Source organism: Chanos chanos, chromosome 2 (assembly GCF_902362185.1).
Source record: "Chanos chanos chromosome 2, fChaCha1.1, whole genome shotgun sequence".
NCBI lineage: Eukaryota > Metazoa > Chordata > Actinopteri > Gonorynchiformes > Chanidae > Chanos > Chanos chanos.
In genome coordinates this window covers 49660147-49679135 of record NC_044496.1, presented here as the reverse complement: position 1 = coordinate 49679135, position 18989 = coordinate 49660147, and the positions used below count along the sequence as shown (strand labels likewise).

The 18989-nt window shown below is 42.2% G+C and overlaps 1 protein-coding gene across 2 annotated transcripts in view; it reads right to left on the bottom strand.

Moving 5' to 3' along the window:
* The window catches only part of pigg (phosphatidylinositol glycan anchor biosynthesis class G (EMM blood group)), a 55900-nt gene that overhangs the window by 10287 nt on the left and 26624 nt on the right, over positions 1 to 18989 (bottom strand). The window contains exons 7-10 of one of the 2 annotated variants that reach the window (XM_030766393.1): positions 17471 to 17688; positions 12169 to 12453; positions 8199 to 8632; positions 3218 to 3409 (exon numbers count right to left, since the gene is read on the bottom strand). In XM_030766393.1, coding sequence (XP_030622253.1) covers positions 3218 to 3409; positions 8199 to 8632; positions 12169 to 12453; positions 17471 to 17688 — 1129 coding nt within the window. The remainder of the gene's footprint in view (positions 1 to 3217; positions 3410 to 8198; positions 8633 to 12168; positions 12454 to 17470; positions 17689 to 18989) is intronic. The other variant, XM_030766394.1, reaches the window with a different exon arrangement.

The window sequence follows — 18989 nt, the reverse complement described above, 5'->3', positions numbered from 1 at the left end:
CCCTGGTCATACTTGTGAATAGAGACTTTGTGCCTTTGTGTTAATGTATTGAAAGTAAAAAAGCATTTTCAAAAAAAAAAAAAAAAACTTGATTTATCCTCCCCCTTAACATGGGGTGTGCAAGTTTATGCGAGTGCTAGTGTGTGTGTTCTGATAAAAACTTGAATTCATTTCCATCTTTTCGTGAGATCTGCATGCATAAATGCTCACAAATGAGGTGTCAGCCCAACAAACATGTCCACATTAATCAAGCTGAAAATAAAAGAGTTTTTTGGTGCAATTCTCCCGACGCAGGTGTATGAGGCTCTCTCTAATTACCGTGCTCAGATGTTATGAATGCAGCTGCTTTAATCCTGCATCGAGTCACATAAAAAGGATGCAAAAGCTCAACAACCTCCGTTTACATTTCACTATTCATTTCGCCATTCGGCACAGACAAATATTTAAGAACATGACTCTGCGTGCTTTCACCTGAGTAAAGAAACTGAGCAATCTGAGAGACTGTGCTATGGGTAGACGCAGTTTAGCATTACTCTCATGGAGTTTACGGACAATACACTTGTTATCACCGTCACTGGCATTTGACTGATACAGAGAAGCCCAACAGGGCATTCTGGGGAAGATAAACGGCCATTTTTTAGGTCCCAAAACCACTCGTGGCAACACATTGTAAAACACTGACATATGACAGGGAAACGTTGTAACATTAGCGATAGATTATCTTTAGAAAACAAAATTTCTCCTTAACTCATCATGACAGATGATGAAAGTGGGTTCAGACATTCTAAACTCTAAAACCCTGTTGTCAATGAGGACAGATGAGAGATCAAAGGACCTGAACGGAATTAAATTTGCATTGTAATGTAGCTCGAACTGACTTTAAAGTTATCTAAAACAATCCTTTGGTCACTGTACATCCAAACTTTGAAAGTCAAGAAGAGTTTAAAAGAAAAAACCTCTTTGAAAGAAGGAAACTGCTACTATCACAGCTGGGGGTAAAACAAACAGCAATGTGCCTAAAATAGATGTGTCATATTGTGCTCAGGGACCACCAGCAAAATAGTTTGTCATAACACAAACAGAATGCTGTAATCCAACCGAATCTAATCTATAATTACTGTGTGTCATATCACAGACTTGTTTTCCATGCCACTGTTTTTGATTATTTGGAATGAGGGCATTCAGAATCAGTGAAGTGAAGATCAAGTTGTTTTTTTGCGCATGTTAAATTAAGAATTTTATTAATAAATTCTGTTTACATGAATACAAATTTAGACATCTTAAGTCTATACATACTCGTTTACACCGTGTTATTTTATCAAGATCACTGAATTACCTGAACTCAAAATAAAGTAGTCAACGACCTTAACCTGACTTTAATGATCGTAATGACAAACTAACAGTTTTCCAAAAGTCAGGACTGGTCAAGAATAAAAAAATAAATAAAAAAATAAAAAAAAACAGTTTAGAATAAGTACACAATAAAAGGTAATATATTAAACATAGTGACCAGTTCCCTGCCATTCAGACTGGGAAGACATGGGGTACATGTAATAATTAAAGAAAACGAGGGGAAGGGTTCGCATTCTCTGTTCAACTCTCTGTCACTAAATAGGGTTAAAATGATGGTAGTCCTCCTTAAATGCTGGCTTTTGGTGTTTTATGTAGCCTTGACAGGCAGAAATCAATCACAGACTAACAGCAAGACAGACATAAACCACACTGTCTGACATAAAATCTTTCCTTGGTCTTTCTTTCGCTGAGGGGGTTTTTTCGCTACAGCAGGTATGTTCTTTACTTTTCTATCTTGGTACGTATAGAGAGCAAAGGGGACGCGCATGTGAGAAGCCATGTCAACGCATCTTTCAAGACTGCCCTTTCTTAGCCTTTCCCCAGAGGGACAGCGGAAGAACTAAAAACGTAGTCACGATAGTCCTTGGAATGTGTTAAGACTCTGGAATTCAGTAATGAAGAAAATGATGATACTAATAGAATTCATATTATCATGCTATGATATTCTTGCAAATGAGACCCTCTGTGATGACTCATAACTACCGAAAAGGGATTGTATTAAAAATCAGAGTCTACCCTTTGAATATTGATAGTCTAGGAGTAGCGGCGGGTAAAGCACAAAGTTTGATGTGATATTTATTCTTAACTTTTGAATAAACCGTTGTTAAAAAGGCCTCACGCAGAGGAGAGACTCCTGCTCCGACCGATAAGGCCAACAGAGAGCGGGTTGGCTCGTTCACTGTACGCTCCCTGAGCTGAATCAAAAATGACTGACTGCGTTGGGTGCTAGGCAAAGAGCATCAACTTAATAGAAATGCCAAAGGTTGCCTGGGCGGTATAAACAACGTCCTGTAGTGATTAATGAGTCAAAGCTTGGCGCTGGGCGCACGGGTGGCATTGTCAATTACACGGAAGAGTTTTCGCCCCGGCCTGCCTCTCTTTTGGGCCCGCGCTGGCATTCCACCGGTGGCTCGGCGGGAAGGGCGAGGGGTCAAAGTTTTAATTAGGTGAGAGAAAATGTCAAGGGGAAGCGGCCGGGAGAGAGTTGTTTTGTCACGGCAAAGAGTTGTGTGTGTCGGAGGGGTAACGGTACGCTACAAAGAGGGTAGGGCTCTGCGCACCTGTCTGCTCATTATTCTCTCACTGTGTGGCTGTGTGGTTCTCGCCTGCCTACGCTATGTCAGGGGAGAGGTCCCTATTTGAGAAACACAACACAGTGGAGGAGCTGCTCGATGCAATTAGATATAAAAACCGGGGGAAAACAAAGCACTAGACTGGCTGATTGAACTATTACTCACTCTGATTCCCACAGAGGGCAGTGGCTAATGACAGAGTCCAATGATTTCTAATCATGCTCTAATCAAAGGCACTTCTCCCTTCAGTTACCATACTATTGTGGCGCTACTTCATTTAACAGTTGAGTAGCAATCCAAATGCCTTCTTCAGTCCACCCAAAAACTCTTGCATCACACGCTCTCATCATTAAGGCGTGTATTAATAATGACATTAAGTGACAAAAAGAGAATTTAATTCATAGATAGGATGGATGAGAGGATGTATCCTAATAAGTAAAAAAATGTGTTCCAGGTGAATTGTAAAAGAATGTGAAGAGTCTCAGCTGCGTTTTCTCTTAGTTAAAAATATCCGTTCCAGCTAAGGTTTCCATTAATAGAAGTGCAGAATGTTGTTATTGCAGAAAACTTACTTTGACACTGCGCGTCCACTGTGCTGCCATGGGAACAGGACATTTCCAACAGCTGCCCGGTAACTGTACACTCCCAGGAGGCCAAGGGCCAGCGCGATCTTAGACACCAGGGAGCAGTGACGCTGGACCAGGATGAAGATGAGGATTAAGGCGACCACTGACAGCAAAGACAACACCACTTTGTGTTCGGCACTGCAGGAGAAAAAGAAAGAGATACAATTCTGTGAGAACTAATGAGCACACACACAACTTGGATGATCAAACACAAAGCACACTTCATGTGACATGTAAATAAGGAGTTTCATTACCATGGTAACAACAATACATCAGAAAAAAATGTTTGAGATGACTTGGGCAAAACATTCAACAAAAAAAGATAAAAATAACTTCTCGGTGTTATAGAGTGGAAACATGCTGTTGTCCCTTGAGGCAAGGTGCAGTAACATTAATTACTCTTTATGTCACATGACCTAAAGTTTATCACAGCAGAATTACAAGCAAATAGAAATCATTCCATTGCAAATTCTTGAGTTCATTCTACTGAGGTTAAATATGACAAACTTCTTATCAGAACAGGAGGATAGGGGGAGGAAAAAAAGAGAGAGAGAGAGAGAGAGAGAGAGAGAGAGAGAGAGTATGTTAGTATTCACCATGCTACTGGGATACACCCCTAATCTGAGCTAATCAAGAGCGAGGAGGAGGGCAAATGACATGGGTGTGTGTGTGTGTGTGTGGGACCAGGTAGGTGGGCATCTGCATGCCGAATAACCACCTTCAGTTCACTACCCACTGAAAGGAGAGGGAGAGATGGGGTGAGAGAGAGAGAGACAGACAGATAGAGAGAGAGTGAGGGGGAGAGAGAAAGCCAGCCCTGGTTACAGATTGGTATGGGGGAGAAAAAAAAGACTGATGAAGCAGAGGGAAAAGAAATGTTCATACCCTGACCCTGACACCTCCTCTTTCCTCCCATTCACTTCTCTGTGAGCAAGTGTCAGGAATGTTGATAGGGGTCAATGAAGAGTTCTAGTCTGGTGCGAGGTGCGTCTATATGTGCGTGTGTGTGTTTGTGAGTGTTTGTAAGTGTGTGTGTGTGTCCAATCATTCAAACTTCTCCAAAGTATGCAGCGTGAGCCTTGAAAGACAAACTGTTCTCTGGTGAGACTGACTGTTCGGATGAAATAGGCTATTAGGACTAGTTATCTCTCATTGTGAGGACTTCCTAAAAGGCACTGAATCACAGCTCTTAAAAGGCATTGGGGAAAATGCAACCTGAAACTGTGAAGAAAATGACTAATGTCTTTCAGTGTCTTCAATATGCACTTTGCTTTTATTTATTTATTATTTTCTTTATAGAGACCAAGCTAGATAGGGACAAAGTGTGCATTAAAACCACAGAATTAATTCTGAAATATGAGCGATGCTAAGCGTAATGGAAAGCACCATGACACCTTGTGTTATTTTACAGTTAAGGTAATATATATCTGAATTATACACATATATTTTCTGATCACAGATTCTTTGAGAAATATCTGACACCTCCTGTGTTTCATAACTCAAGGCAACTCAGTCATGATTCGTCATTAGCTTTTGAAAGAACTAGAAAACAAACAAACAAAAAAAAACAATCAAAATTTCTATTTGTATTTAGTGTCACGTATCACCTCCTATGCCGTTCATTTATTTCTGCAAATATCGCCTCGATTTATGTCAACCTGCTGGTGGGGACACATCCAAGAAGAACACCTCATGCATTCAGTTTACATTAAATGACAGAGATCTCTTTAAACAATGCTAATGTCACGTAACTGGGAGCTTTACGGGAAATGCAGTAGTTCAACGGATTCTGGGCCTTGGGGGAAACTGTCCTGGTTTTCACCTCTACCTTATAATAAGAAACTGAGGGGTCCCTAATTTAAAACCACTGCAACATATTCTATCACAGCATACATAAGTTAACCTTGGAACATTGCCTCCAGTATGCAACATGCTTGTCATGTTTACAAAACCAAACCAAGGAAAAAATGAAATGCTAAATCTCCAAAAGTCTAAAGCCTTAAAATAAATTGCTATTAAGAAGTTTTGGTCCGTTTGCTGTCATAACAAATTTATTCACAAAGAAACAAAGCAAGACAAAAAACAAAACAAAAAGACCGTCAAAGAAAACAGTGACTCCTCCCAACGGCAGTCTTCAGCTGGGTAATAAAACATTAATATTTCCAAAACTCCAAGAACAGGAAGCTCACACAGCCAAAACAGAGGAGCGAAAAGAACAAAACTAGACAGACAAATGAAGAGATGAAAAGAGATAAAGAGCCAATCAGACAGGACATGAGTTCTTCTTTTTTTTTTTTTTTTTTTTTTCCCCGAGCCGGTGTGTTTTTTAAGAATGAACGTGTCCGCGCTGACTGTAACAATGGCACGCTGAATATCTAACTGCTAATTTTCAGCACATTTCAATATTTCAATTATCCACACAATGAGAGGCCGCATTCATTTCCACTTACAATGTAGATCTGGCTGCACGGGAGCTTTGTGGAACCGGGCTGACTCTTGGGTGCTCATTACCAAAGCTCTCAATCGTAAAGTCCATGCATGTAATGAGAAAGAGCTTTCACTTAGGCTTTCCAGACACTATAGAAAGTGCCAGAATATTCCTCATTTTTCTCCTGACCTCAACAAACCTCCTCTGAAACTTCTGGCACGTGTCTGTCTTTTCTGTAGAGAAAAGTCCAGTTTTTTCAGAGCTACAATAAGAGTTATTTATCTGTTCTGGCGGCGGTCCACTGAGGTGAACGAGGGCGAAGCTTTTTACGTTTGGCATCAAACGTCTTTTTAGTTGCAGTGGGGCTGCACCCAGAAATTGGTAAGGAGGTATCCTATTGATCCGAAAAGCCCTACTGACTCACAATGTCCTCAGTGCAAACACAGGAGATTAATTACTGTTGGGCAAGTCAGTTGGGTCCAGGAAGTCATGAGAGAGTGTATGAATTAAATCCTTACAATTCAGATGGCGCTCTGTGCATTATTTTACACAGTGTGGGAGGTTGAAACCGTTCTTACAAAATCGTCTATATGATAAAGACATTATAAACACTTTTAATGTCACAGAAACATTTTTTTTTCTTAAAGGAGACCCAGATCTCACCGCCAAATGAACAAACTCAGTACGTGTGCCAGCCTTGGCAATTCTTCCCTCACACTTGAGATTTTGCAATTAGGTGAGTTTTTATTTGCATGCTGGCCGGGGCATAGCTAATGAGGTGGACCAAAGTCTGGCTGAGATTAACACTGTACTTGGCCAAGCCATCTGCCAGTTTGTGTTCAGCAGTTCTAGCGCTGCTCACGGGGAAGGCTCCTTCCGGACCGTGGAAGTGAACGGATCAGTCCGCATACAAGGGCAGACAAGGCTTTAAGGTAGACTTCATTTAGCATATAATGGTGCATAGCCTAAATTTACACAGCACCACAAACCACAAAGACTCAATGCTTTAAAAGCAGCTTGCAGTACAGCACGACGTTCACAGACTCAGTCATTTCATTCACTGTTTGCGGATGTGCAAACAGAGAAGTCAGGAGGTTAAAAGTGTCAGAGTTGGCGTATTTGTTATATTTGAATTCGGGTGTTGATGGCTCCCGTAGACAGGAAGTCATGCCACCGTATAAGACAGTGTCATTTTGTTGAATCTATTTTTAAACTATTTTGGCTGAAGAAAATTCCTGGGATTGATCAAATTTAACGCCCTGTTCTGGAGGCTCGGTAGAAAATGTTACAATGCACACGGGCACATACATAATTACAGCTTGTTCGGTATGTATTTATCGACTTGGTCCAAAAATAAATGAAAAATTAAATTTGCACTATCCAATCGTTATTCTGTGTTATTCTGCCAACTAATAGTTCTCCAATAAAACTCTCTTATCTCTGCCATCAGAAGGTTTTAGGAGCATGATAGGATAAACCGTCGCATTTCAAGTTTTGATTTTGTGAGATGGACCTCCTCTGAACCTTCAAAGCTTCTGTGGGCTTCAATTAGCTTTGCTCTGTACTGACGGTGAGAGAGGGTATGGTTTACGGGAGCGTTTAAAGCCCAGGGAACGAGTGTGGCTCAGCCAATTTAGCTACTCTGGGTTGAGTTTTAATGGAACGCAACAGAGCTCTGTGCTCAGAGAGCCAGCACCGGCTCTAGGGAGCCAGAGCTGATAACACCATGAGCATGTGTTTAAGTCTCCAAAGGGAAAGAGGCTCTTGACCCTGAAACAAACTACAAAAGACTACCTGCAGGGAGCACACAGATACTCTGTAGATAACTGTTGCTGGGGATGAGCGAATATTCCGCTTCCTCGAGTAAGAAATCTCGAACTCCCAACTAAGTCACAGTATGCTTGCTAATCTGGACACAACATGCTGTAATTGGGCTTTGATAAGTTTCCTTTGATATTAATTGAATGAGTGAAATGAATACAAATGTAATTTTTCAGAAGGCAAGGATTAAGGAGAGTGTCAAATAAGGTCAGGGGTCATGTTCTGGCTGCTGAGTCATTTCAGGTGTCTTATCTCCGCTGCTTAAAAGCTCTGCTCTCATTTCTTCTCTCTGCTGATCTCAGATCAGTGCCTATTACATTTTTTTTTTTTATGGAATACTCCTTAAGCTTTATTAATTATTAAAAACCTCACTGAGCGTTTCCTAGCTGTTCTTTGCACTTACCCTTCACTCCACAATACAGCGAGCCAAACCTTAATTCAAACAGACAAAAAACAGGTCAACCTAAAAGCAATCCAACTCAGCTATCATCCCCCCCTGTGACTCCTCATGCTGTCACTTTCTAGGCTGGTACTGCAAGAAAACAGTTACCGTGAAACAAAGAACCAATCTGGAACTGTATACTCTTCTTACCTGCTCAGCCCATCAGCCAAAAAAACCACAAAAAAAAAAAAACCCTAAAAAACAAAGTAAAACCTCAGTCCAGCCCTTGCTCTCACCTGTTAAGCCAGTGTCCTAGGTCTGGTAGATGCGCCCACTGCACGCCTGTCTGGTTCAGGGAGCGCAGGAGACGACAGCAGGCCAAGGTGAGGAGAGGAGTCGCCAGCGCTAGCCACTTCTCTGAGCCTGCGCTAACCCCCAACTCAGCCACGGGGGAGAACAAAGAGGTCTCCTGAGAAGAGGATTCCTCTTTCCCCTTATTAGAAGGAAGCAGGGGGCTGTCGTCAGCCCCGTAGTTTCCGCTTCTCTTCTCTCTGAAGTACTTACGGCAGACATCCTGAAAGACTGCCAGGCAGAGGGTGTTGAGAAGGAAGTACCAGGTTTGGTGCTCCTCCTCCACAAAGCTGCTTGCCCCCAGACTTAGAGTGTGGCCCACAGTTCCTATCAGCAGCAGTGCATCCAGCTCAGACAAGGCCCAGTCAGAGCCTGAAGTCTGCCGAATAGAGAGAGAGAGAGAGAGAGACAGAGACAGAGACAGAGACAGAGAGAGAGAGAGAGAGAGAGAGAGAGAGAGAGAGAGGCTGTCATCAGAAGAAAAACGGCAGGTAATTTGATCATCTTTATTCTACACTGAAAGAAGTCTCTGATACATATTTGATTTTGCACTATTCAAAAAAAGAAATCAATCAGACTCCTCCAACAAAGAAAGAGACATGGAGCATGGAGACACTGCTGCGACAGGTGAGAGGAAGAAAAGAGTGACAGATGAAAAAGGTGTAAAAAAAAACAAAAAAAACAGAGGAAGCAAAAAAGCTTCTGGAGAGGGCAAAAACAACAACAAAAAAAAAATCACAAAGTTTATGACCTAAAACACGAAATGTACCACTTACAGCGTACAAACCGGTTCTGCATATTAATAAATACAGAGACAAGCCAGAAATGGCTGCAAAAAGGAGCTTTTTGATTTGTTTGTGGGAAGCTCTTCCTGCAGCCAGGAGCTATCACGGTAACAAACAGTAGACATGTTTGCAGTACTGAGATGGAATGCAGTCTTCGTGTGGACTCAGAAGCTTGTTGTGTGTAATTGCCTAGGCACAGTGAGTCAGAGTCTGTATTGACTCGGGGCTCAAGGTGAGCGCTAACAGGCAGGCAGACAGAGACACGCTCTGATCTCTCTAAGCCTCTACAGCCATCAGGGCTGACCCAGGGTCATGTCCACATGACATGGCCATGTCCACGAGCACTCTGATGTAAACTCTCAGGTAGGAAACATGCTAAAAGAGAGAGACAGAGAGACAGACAGACAGACAAAGAGAGAGAGAGAAAGGGAAAGAGAGAAAAGTTTCCTCGATTTCATCCGTACAGAATGCTGACATCACTATTCTCTTTTTCACTTTTCTACTTCTTCCTGAGAAGCAACAAAACGGTACACATCTACGTAGTCATACATGCTGATTCGCTAATTAGTCCCTTGGTGGTCATTGCAGAATACCCGTTCCTTCAGGTGATGAATGTGACCGTATGCAACCATGACACTTGTCCCACCTCCGAATGTGGTCTGGGTGATCGGATCTCAGTGCAACCTCAATGCGCATTGGATGCGTTTATACCTGTACGTTTGAGCTGTCCACTTCTGATCGGATCACCAAAATCGGATCTTACTACAAGGTGTAAACAGGGCCTATGCCGTCCAGTCACTTCTCTTGGGTGACAAGGCCTCTGTGTGTGTGTGTGTGTGTGTGTGTGTGTGTGTGTGGTGGGCGATTGCCATCCATCAACTGGAGAGATGCACGGCAGAACTCAGCCGAGGGGAAAATGAATTGTGTAACCAACACTGATGTTTGTGTAAACACAGTCTGTGAGAGAAACTCCTCTAAAGCCCTCGCTTTGGGAATATTTGGATCCCTGAAGTATTTGGTTGGAATTGCTTGGAATGCATCAACTCTTTTTTTTTTTCTTTTTCCCTCATTCGGATTCAAAGGAGTTTGTTTTTGTTGATTCCCTGTTGTAGGAATAAGTCTGTGGCAGGACGAAGTAAAAGGGAACACACTTGCCATTTATATGCTAATTCAATGAGAGATACCCTGCTGGAGATATCTTGTGTTTACTACTGTGAGGAGTAGATGACTCACTGTTCTTCTTCCTCGTCTTATCTTACCACTCTTCAACTGGCTGGATGTGTTTCAGCAAAACCAAGGCCAAGAGACACCATAAGTCAAGCAAACAACCGTGTGCTATGTTTCAGTTTTCAGTACGCGACCAGACAAAAACAGACGGGGCAGACCTGTCAAAGCTCATCTGGAAAATCAACCTCTGCTACATTACCGGTCCTGGCATGTGGTAATTGGAGTCAGTGCTTTAACCCATTAGGGCTTTGTTTAAATAGTGACAAAAGTCACCTACAATCGACAGAGCATGAACAAAAAATGAGAAAATGTAAATCATGCTCATTAATTCTTTAGCGGACACCGTGGATTAAGTGGCAACGTTTTTTTTTTTTTTGTGGGCTCTGCATGTGTATGTGTGTGTGTGTGTGTGTGTGTGTGTGAGTGTGTATGTGCACTCTTTTAAAGGCAGCCTGGATTATTGTATGATGCAGATTATGTCATAGCTGAATTAACATAATAATCACAACACCATTATGAGAATATGATTGAGTGCACAAATTAATGAGCATGCTAATTAATGATGTACACAACGGCACAAATACATCAGGTGGCATTTAACACAGAGTCACTGCTCATTATAAGTTCACTCATGATTAACACACAACTGAAAGATCACAGAGGGAGGGGTTATTAACTTTAAATTGAACAAATATTTTGTTTGTTTAATCCTTGTGTTAGTCTTCCAATCAAAAGGAAGCGAAGAAAAACATAAATCTGACTCGCTGGAATAATACGAAATACAGAACATATAGAACAATATAGGACAGGGCCGTAATACCCAGCCTTCAAATAATTTTCGGGTGCTGGGTGTACATAAGACGGTAGTTTGTATGTTATGATCCTGCATAATGTAAGAATGCTAATACTATGCTCCAGAGTTGTGTTGCGCCATTTAGACAGACTGCTCCCCCACCCACCCCCACCCACCCCCTGCCCCCCCCCCCCCCCCCCCCCCACCCCACACACACACACACACACACACACACACCCACAACCACACACACACCCCCCGCAGCACTTTCACTTATCTTGCCTCATGATTCTCACTCCTGTTTGTTCTCACTTTTTAGTGTCAGCACTTTTAGTCTGTTTCACCGCAGAGAGAAAAAGAGAGAGGTCACCCTTCCACTCAGGAGCCGTAATTAGGGAGCTAGCCACTTCTCCCCTCATTAGCTCACCAAAGAGACAAAGTCCCTCTCCCACCCCTTTAAAATTCTCCCTTTGTTTCTATGGTTTGAAAAGGTTCAAGTCATTTCCCTGGTCTTTTTCTACATAGCGCACAAAGGGAAAATGTCAGTTTTATTAGAACCGTAGATGTGAGAGATCTCTTTAATGCTGAGGACATTTTCGCGTTCGGTAGAGCAGCTTGGTTGCGAAGCTTATGTCTTCATTTGTAACTTGGGTGAAACAATCTTGTTTTATGGACGTGACACCGCTGCGAGATGGTGAGGTACTACACTTGATTCCCAGACTAAAAGGTCAGCCAATTATAGGCCTATCTGTCACTCTGCTGTTGTAGGTGTTATAAGGACTGACCAAAGATCACTCCCCGTCTAGTCATGAAGGAACAGATTTAACATTGCTTTAATCTCTGATGACTAATTAGCATCCTTTTACAAATTCCTCTGTGTGAGGGGGGTAGTTTCACGAGATTACCATACAATTTAATGCTTAACACTTGGGGTCAGAAAAAAAAAAAAAAAAAGGTAGGTCGTTTCGAGGAAAGAGGATATGACATGTTATCCAAATGGAGAAACTGGAATAGAACAAGGTAATGACAGAAACGAGTGACACTGAGAGACATCTGAATGCCTGTGTGCAATCTGTTCACTTTACCCAGCCCTGCTTTTGCTCCGCTTACCTTAACGGGCGACTTGCTGGCCGTGGGCAACCTCCTGGTTGCCATGACGACGAGGGTGCACAGCAGCGCCGAGGAGAAGACAATGGCGGAAAACACCAGAGCCCAGGGCAGGCTGCAGAAGTAGCAGGAGCCACCGGCGGAGGTGCACACGAGCACGTGCACCGAGGAGAAGAGGAGGCAGAGGAGGTAGAAGGGCAGAGACAGCAGAGCTGAGGCCACAGGAAGGTCCACGCGCGCCTGCCCGCTCAGAGCCTCCGGCATGGCCAGCAGCAGTAGTAGCAGCACCTGCAGAGTGATCCAGAAATAAAGTCCAACACATTTCAGACGTACTGTACATGTAAATGCATACCTGCGTACCTAGTCCGTCATACACACACACACCTGCACGCACAGCAAAAAAAACAAAAAAAAAACAAAGCACGTGTTAATCAACAGACCTGTATGAGCACTCATAAACAGATACAGAGTGCATAAAGAGAATGCAGAGTCTCATCCCAGCACAAACTGAAAGCAATTTCCTTCTCGCTCTATTACATCACGTTTGGCCACTTGCTCTCTGCATGCAAAGCTATACACAGGACTTGCCACCATCCGACTGGCCACCCACCGTCTCTCAGACTCTAATTTGTGAATCTGAATTTATGGACATGACCTACAAACGTTACTTATCAGTCTCATGGAGCTATGAGAAAAAAATCCCCCCACGTTGTGCTGATTTATCTGTGGATGAAGGCTGCAGGCTGAGAGAGAAGCTGGAGGAAAGGTATACAAATGAGCGTTTTGTTCCCTCCGTGTGCCCGTGTCACAAACTCAGTCTCATCTCTCAGTGGAGCAAATCTATCAGGAACTGAGCCTTATAGGAGACACGCCGCAGTGTCCTTGGTTTTGAACTACGACAAAGCAGTCACAATCAAAAGCGTACTTTGAAAAGAATTCCGACGCCTCCTTTCGTCTGTCAGTCTCTGCTTGCCAGAAGGGGACAATAACCCAGAATGGGAGGTTGGAGACTTTGAGATGTTTGTGGAGACTACTCCAAAGTCCTCGGCTTAAACTTGTGTTAAAGAGAAATGATAAGTGGTTCTCTGGTAAAGGAGCCGATGAGAGTCAGATTATTCACGTCATTTCTCTCACACAGGTGATTTTGTCCCCATTCACCATCTATCTTGGGGAAGGGCACTACGTGAGGCATCTCTATCATAAAAAAAACAATAGGAACTCCTCAAAGAGTGGTGTAGCATATAAAAGACAGAGACCTGAAATGAAACTTGATCATTTGAGCAGTTGCTAAATCTGGAATTTTACCTGTAGCTAAAACTAAATTTTTATTTACTTTTTTCCTACCACATCAGGAGATCCAACTCATTAATCAAGCAATCAAAGCTCAATATCACAGTGACAAAACATGATCAAAAGAGAATTTGTTATGACTGTTGAATACAGAAGAAGAGCCATGTAAAATATGCATCATTGTTTTGTTTAGAAGAAACCACTGGGACTTGCTCTACTTAATGATGCCGCCTTGTTCTAAAAGAAGAAGAAGAAGAAGAAGAAGAAGAAGAAAAAGAAGAAGAAGAAAAAGAACAAGAACAGGAATTGGTTGCATCACAAGAAAAGAAGTTCCTTTGGAGGAAATAAAAAAAAAAAAAAAAGATCTTCAGCTAAAAGCAAAAAATAAATCAATGTCTCAATGTCTGTTGATTAATACACTGACCTTTAACATATCCTCAAAACATCTCATTTGATAATTAAAGTATGAAGGGAAAAAAGACCACAGCAGCATCCACCCATTCTGTACAACTCATCAGAAGTTTTAAAGCGACAACAGTTAGTGACAGAAACATAGCAGAGGTTTTAGCTGTGTGGCAAACAATACAGACTCTTTCCTGTTGCCTGTGGCTTAAAGTCTGAAGAAAAGTCTGTCTGTTGCCTCACTGACTAATCTCACAGTGAATCAATTATTCATAATGAGAGGAGACCACAGTCAGTTAACACAAACTGGGAGACCAGGCGTCAATAACTCTACGAAACTTGAGAATATTCTATCAAATATATCAGTTGTTAATAGACTGGATGCAAGTCTGGATGGGAATTTCTTGACCTTAAGTAAGACTGATGTTGTTACACCTCTTGTATCCTCCCCTGGCTGGGCACTTGGAGGACTGCAGTGAATACAAGTTTCAGCTAGTTGCTAACTTTGACAAGGCAGTTTTCTAGTTGCTTACTGCACCAAAATATTGTGCTGTACTTGCATGCATGTACATGTCTAAAGGGTGTTTTTTTTTTGTGGTTCATACTTTTTTCATACAACTCAAAATTGCAATAAGATGCTCAGCCAGTACAGGGATCGACTAGGGTTGCCACCCATTCTAATTTTCCCCAGGATTGCTGTCCTTTTTGAGCGACTGTCCCGAGAAATTAATATTCTTTCCCAGGACACAAATTGTCCTGCTTTTTCATGAAAATGTACTGCTAGTTTAGAATTTCATAGTTTTGCGAAATGTGGGGAGAGAAGGACAAGGAGGACAACAAAACAAAATCGGACGAGCCCCCAGCGTCAAAAAAAAAATAAAAATATTCACAACGTACAACTCAGACTGGGCGAAAAGAGAAAACTTTTCTGAATGGGTAAGACCCATCCAAAGAGACCCGTTCTCCATCACATGTGTTTTGTGTCCAGCCAAATTTCAGTTAAATGTGAAGAAAAACAGCACTGGAAAATCATGCAAAAACAAAGAAACACCAGAGTTTTGTATTAAGGAAATGCAAAAATCTAGCCACTGCATTTTTTTTTATGACAAAAAAAGGTTCACCGAAGGAAGACAGCGGAGCTTAGCAGCGTACGCCACAGAGCGCTTCACGGCCACAGCTACTTATCTAAAGTAAGCGCGGAAATCTTTCATGATTCGAGTATTGCCACAAAAATGTCATGTAGAAGAACAAAAAGCCAAGCTTTAGTTCAAAAATGTCCTAGTGCCTTACAGCCAGGAGGGTTTAGCTACAGAACTGAAACATACCTCATATTTTTCTGTCTGTTCTGACGCATCAAACTCAGGCAACGCCAAACTATATCCATACACATTCCACGATTTCTACAAATACAAGTGCGTTAAATATGGGCTATTGGAATTTTATGAGGACCACCATGAATCCAGCAGAGCTATCTTCGAACCGGTTGTAGATATCACAGAAACAAGTGGCCTGTGTGTCAGCTAGATTAGTGCATATGGTGCTGACAATGCATCTATACATTTTGGCAAGCATAATTCTGTTTTTCAAAAACTTAAAGAAGTCAGTCGACACAACATAAAGGGCAACTTCAAATAGTACTCGATCCACAACACCCTGAAAAACGTAAACAGAACTCTCAGCGCTGCACAGGTTATGATGGTGAATCCATTGTCCTAAAAATCTACAGCAAATTCTCATGCTTAGCCTAAAAAGCAGAAACCGTGAAAGAGTTTTGCAAGTTTACTTCAATACAGTACAGAGAGATACTGAGGCACATACCGACCCATTGGTTATCTCTATCGCCTGTAATTCAGCGGATCTTGAAGTGTTGACCTGCCCTCAAGTGCTTTTTGTTTTGTTTTTTTTGTCATTGGGAAAGAAGGATTGTCCTGACATCATGTGGAAGGTTATATGCAGAAGTGGTGCTGATGCTGCCGACAGCAGCGATGAGGATAATGCGACCGTGTTTGAATATTTCGTGTTGCTCGTGCACAACATCACGCGGGAATTTGACAGCGCCATTCGGAAGTTGGAAAATGAGAGTGCTGCTCTACTGGATTTTCACTGAGCGATTAGCCGACTGCGCAGCCAATTAATCTCGCGTCATGCAGACAGGTAGGAAAATGATTTATGGAAGCAAAAGAGGCAAGGATTACGAAAACGGAGTGCAAGAGAACAAACGGTGTTTGCAACATTGATCGACAGCTTCTTTGAAAAGGCTGTTCTGTACCTAGAGGCTAACTTTGATTTTGATGATCCAGTTATATCTAATGCTAGCTGTCTGCAACTCGGCCGTATCCCATGTAATGGGATACACTCATGTGATTGGTCAACAAATTAGCTCTGGGCACTGACAAAGACAAACTGTATCAGGACTACACTGTACTGAACAACGTATCTGGAAGCATCCCAGAGGAACAAGCACCAGACAAGAAATTGGCATTTTTTTTCAAGGAGGAGAGAGCAACGACTAAATTGCTCAAAATGGTATCCTTTGTTTTGTCTGCTCCCGTCAGCAATGCCTATGCCGAGTGTGTATTTAGCCACGTAGAGGATGTCTGGTCAGACAAAAGGAACAGGATGTCAGTGGGGTTGGTCAGATTAGAACTTCAAGTGAGATTAAACTTTAAATGATCATGTTTGGAGTTTAAAGCATTCATTGAGGGACAGAAGGGACTTCTGCAGGCAGCAAAAAGGGTTGAGAAATACACATGGAAAAAGAGGTGAGAAATATCAGTGTTAGGTTGCCCTAATTCATTAAGTTAAAAAGTTGTTTATAATCTATTATAATACATCTAATCCTCTTTTCATTGCTAAAGGGAGTATACCTGTGGACATCTGATTAGATTTTATAGTAGATTATAAATAGGCAGTATATGTTTACACATTAAAGTAAAAAAAATCAGTATTTAATATAGAAAGGGACAGCAGCAGACAATGGAGTCCGGAGTGAGTGCAACTGCGTCAGGGAGTGCATCTGTATCAGGACAAATATAGATAAGAGAGGCAATAGGGAGTCCTACAACTGTTAACATAGTATATTTGTAACTATGGCTCAACCCCCCCCCCCCCCCCCCCCCCCACTTTTGATTCTTCACAAATCAAAGGTGGCAACCCTAGGATCAACAGTGAGTGTAAAATAACTAAGTCTTATCTACAGCCAACTCAAGGCTGGAACTGGTCAGTCTGTTGGTTCAGTTGGCTCTTAAGCATGCAGCTCGCTGGAGAGAAGAACTCACCTCATGCTTTCGACTGGATGGTACAAAAAATTATATGAGGCATTTACCTACATCACCACAGCGTGAACACAGCGTAGAGGTGCCCCTCAGTTCCTGGACAATACATCACCACCTCAATAGGTTTCCGGCTGCATCAGCCACAGAAGGATACTATGCACCACAAAGGTCCATAAATGTTAGCTTTCTTAACTTTAAAACTCCTCCTTGAAATCCTTAAGACCATTTGGGGAACACTTGTGCAACCTAAAATGCTGTGGGTTTAATGCTCAATGCTTGACAGGAGTTACCTCAACTATTGGCCCGAAAGCTTCAGCCATCAGGCTGCATGTACTCACCTGGATGATGAAGATCATTCCAACAATCATGGAGTACATGTCGTACTTGCCCAGCTGCCTGCTGAGGGCTGAGCTCATGGCCTTCAGAGCCTCCAGGTACTGCTTCAGAACCTTCTTCCCCATGTTCAGCAGCACTTCAGACGTATTGCCCTCCATATACAGCTTCATCCAGTTCCCATGGGATTTCTCTGCTACCCGGAACTGCTCATATCCATCCTCTGAGAGGGAGAGAGAGAGAGAGAGAGAGAGAGAGAGAAAGAAGAGGAAGTAAATAACACGTATCCCACGGGGGAAAAAAGGAAAGAAAGTTGTGTGACACACAGGCCCCCTGGGGCGAGACGTAGGTCCATTTGAAAAGCCGTTGAGCAAAGCCCAGGGCGATCACAGCAGGCAGGTCTGAGAGAACTAAGCAGCATGTCAGTTTTACATCACACACCTCCACAGTCAGCCTCTAAACAAAGGCTTATGAACAAGAAGGTGTGGGAAGTAAAGGGGAAAAAAAATATATATAGAGACAAACAGCGCATGAGAAATACCCTAATTAATTCACAGTGACACATCAGTACAGTTGTGTTGCAGGATTAGCATTGGTATTTGGTTTAATAATGACCTGTGAAATTCCTGTACGTGAAACACCCTGCCTCTATCTCCATTAGCACATAAACAGACCCACAAAAGCCGAGTGACACCCTAATCCAAACATCTCCTTTACAAGCAGCCAATGAATCACTAAGATTCAGCGTGAGATAGACTGTGCATAAACTCATGTTCATGTTTCTTTATTCTACCGGATCACGTAGGCGAATGTAACAGTACGTTTATGTGCTTCATTTCTGAATTTCAAATTCCCCAAATCTGTGAAGCATTACTGATTTCCATCTCTCCTTGGTCCTCTCATATTTGAATAATACGACCATTACAATGATATATAGCTATTTCAATTACATTAGGCACAAGATTCTGGGTGGAAATATAACTGCCCCTAGTCAAGATTATAAATCAATCTATACAAATGGTCAGTACCCTTGGGAATAAAAAGCACAGGGAGAAATTACCAGGCAAACTGCTTTTTTTTATGACTTCCTGCCAGGCTGTTTGAAAAGACTATACCAGTATTTTAACTGATGAGATTAAAAGAGGATTTCAGCGAAAGTCTTGTTGATACCTAAAGTCTTTTGCTTCAGCGTGACGATAAGAAGATAATTTGACTGTGTGGGGTTGGCCTAATCGAGGCAGTGGGAGGATACTAACGCCAGCATTACATCACAACTCATCAACCTCCACAACTGTTATCACGAGATACAACCAGTCCTGCTAACTCAGGCTAACTTCTTACTGGCATGACTGACGGTGACAGGCCCACCACAGCTATTATTAAAATGGCAGCCCGTGACAGAAATGATTATCCGGGAATAATAATATGTAATATAACTACAGTGCTATCAAAGCTTCCCTACACATGAATCCACTAACGAAGGATTTCAAATGCAGAGCCATCAGTGTTCATAATGAAAGTTTA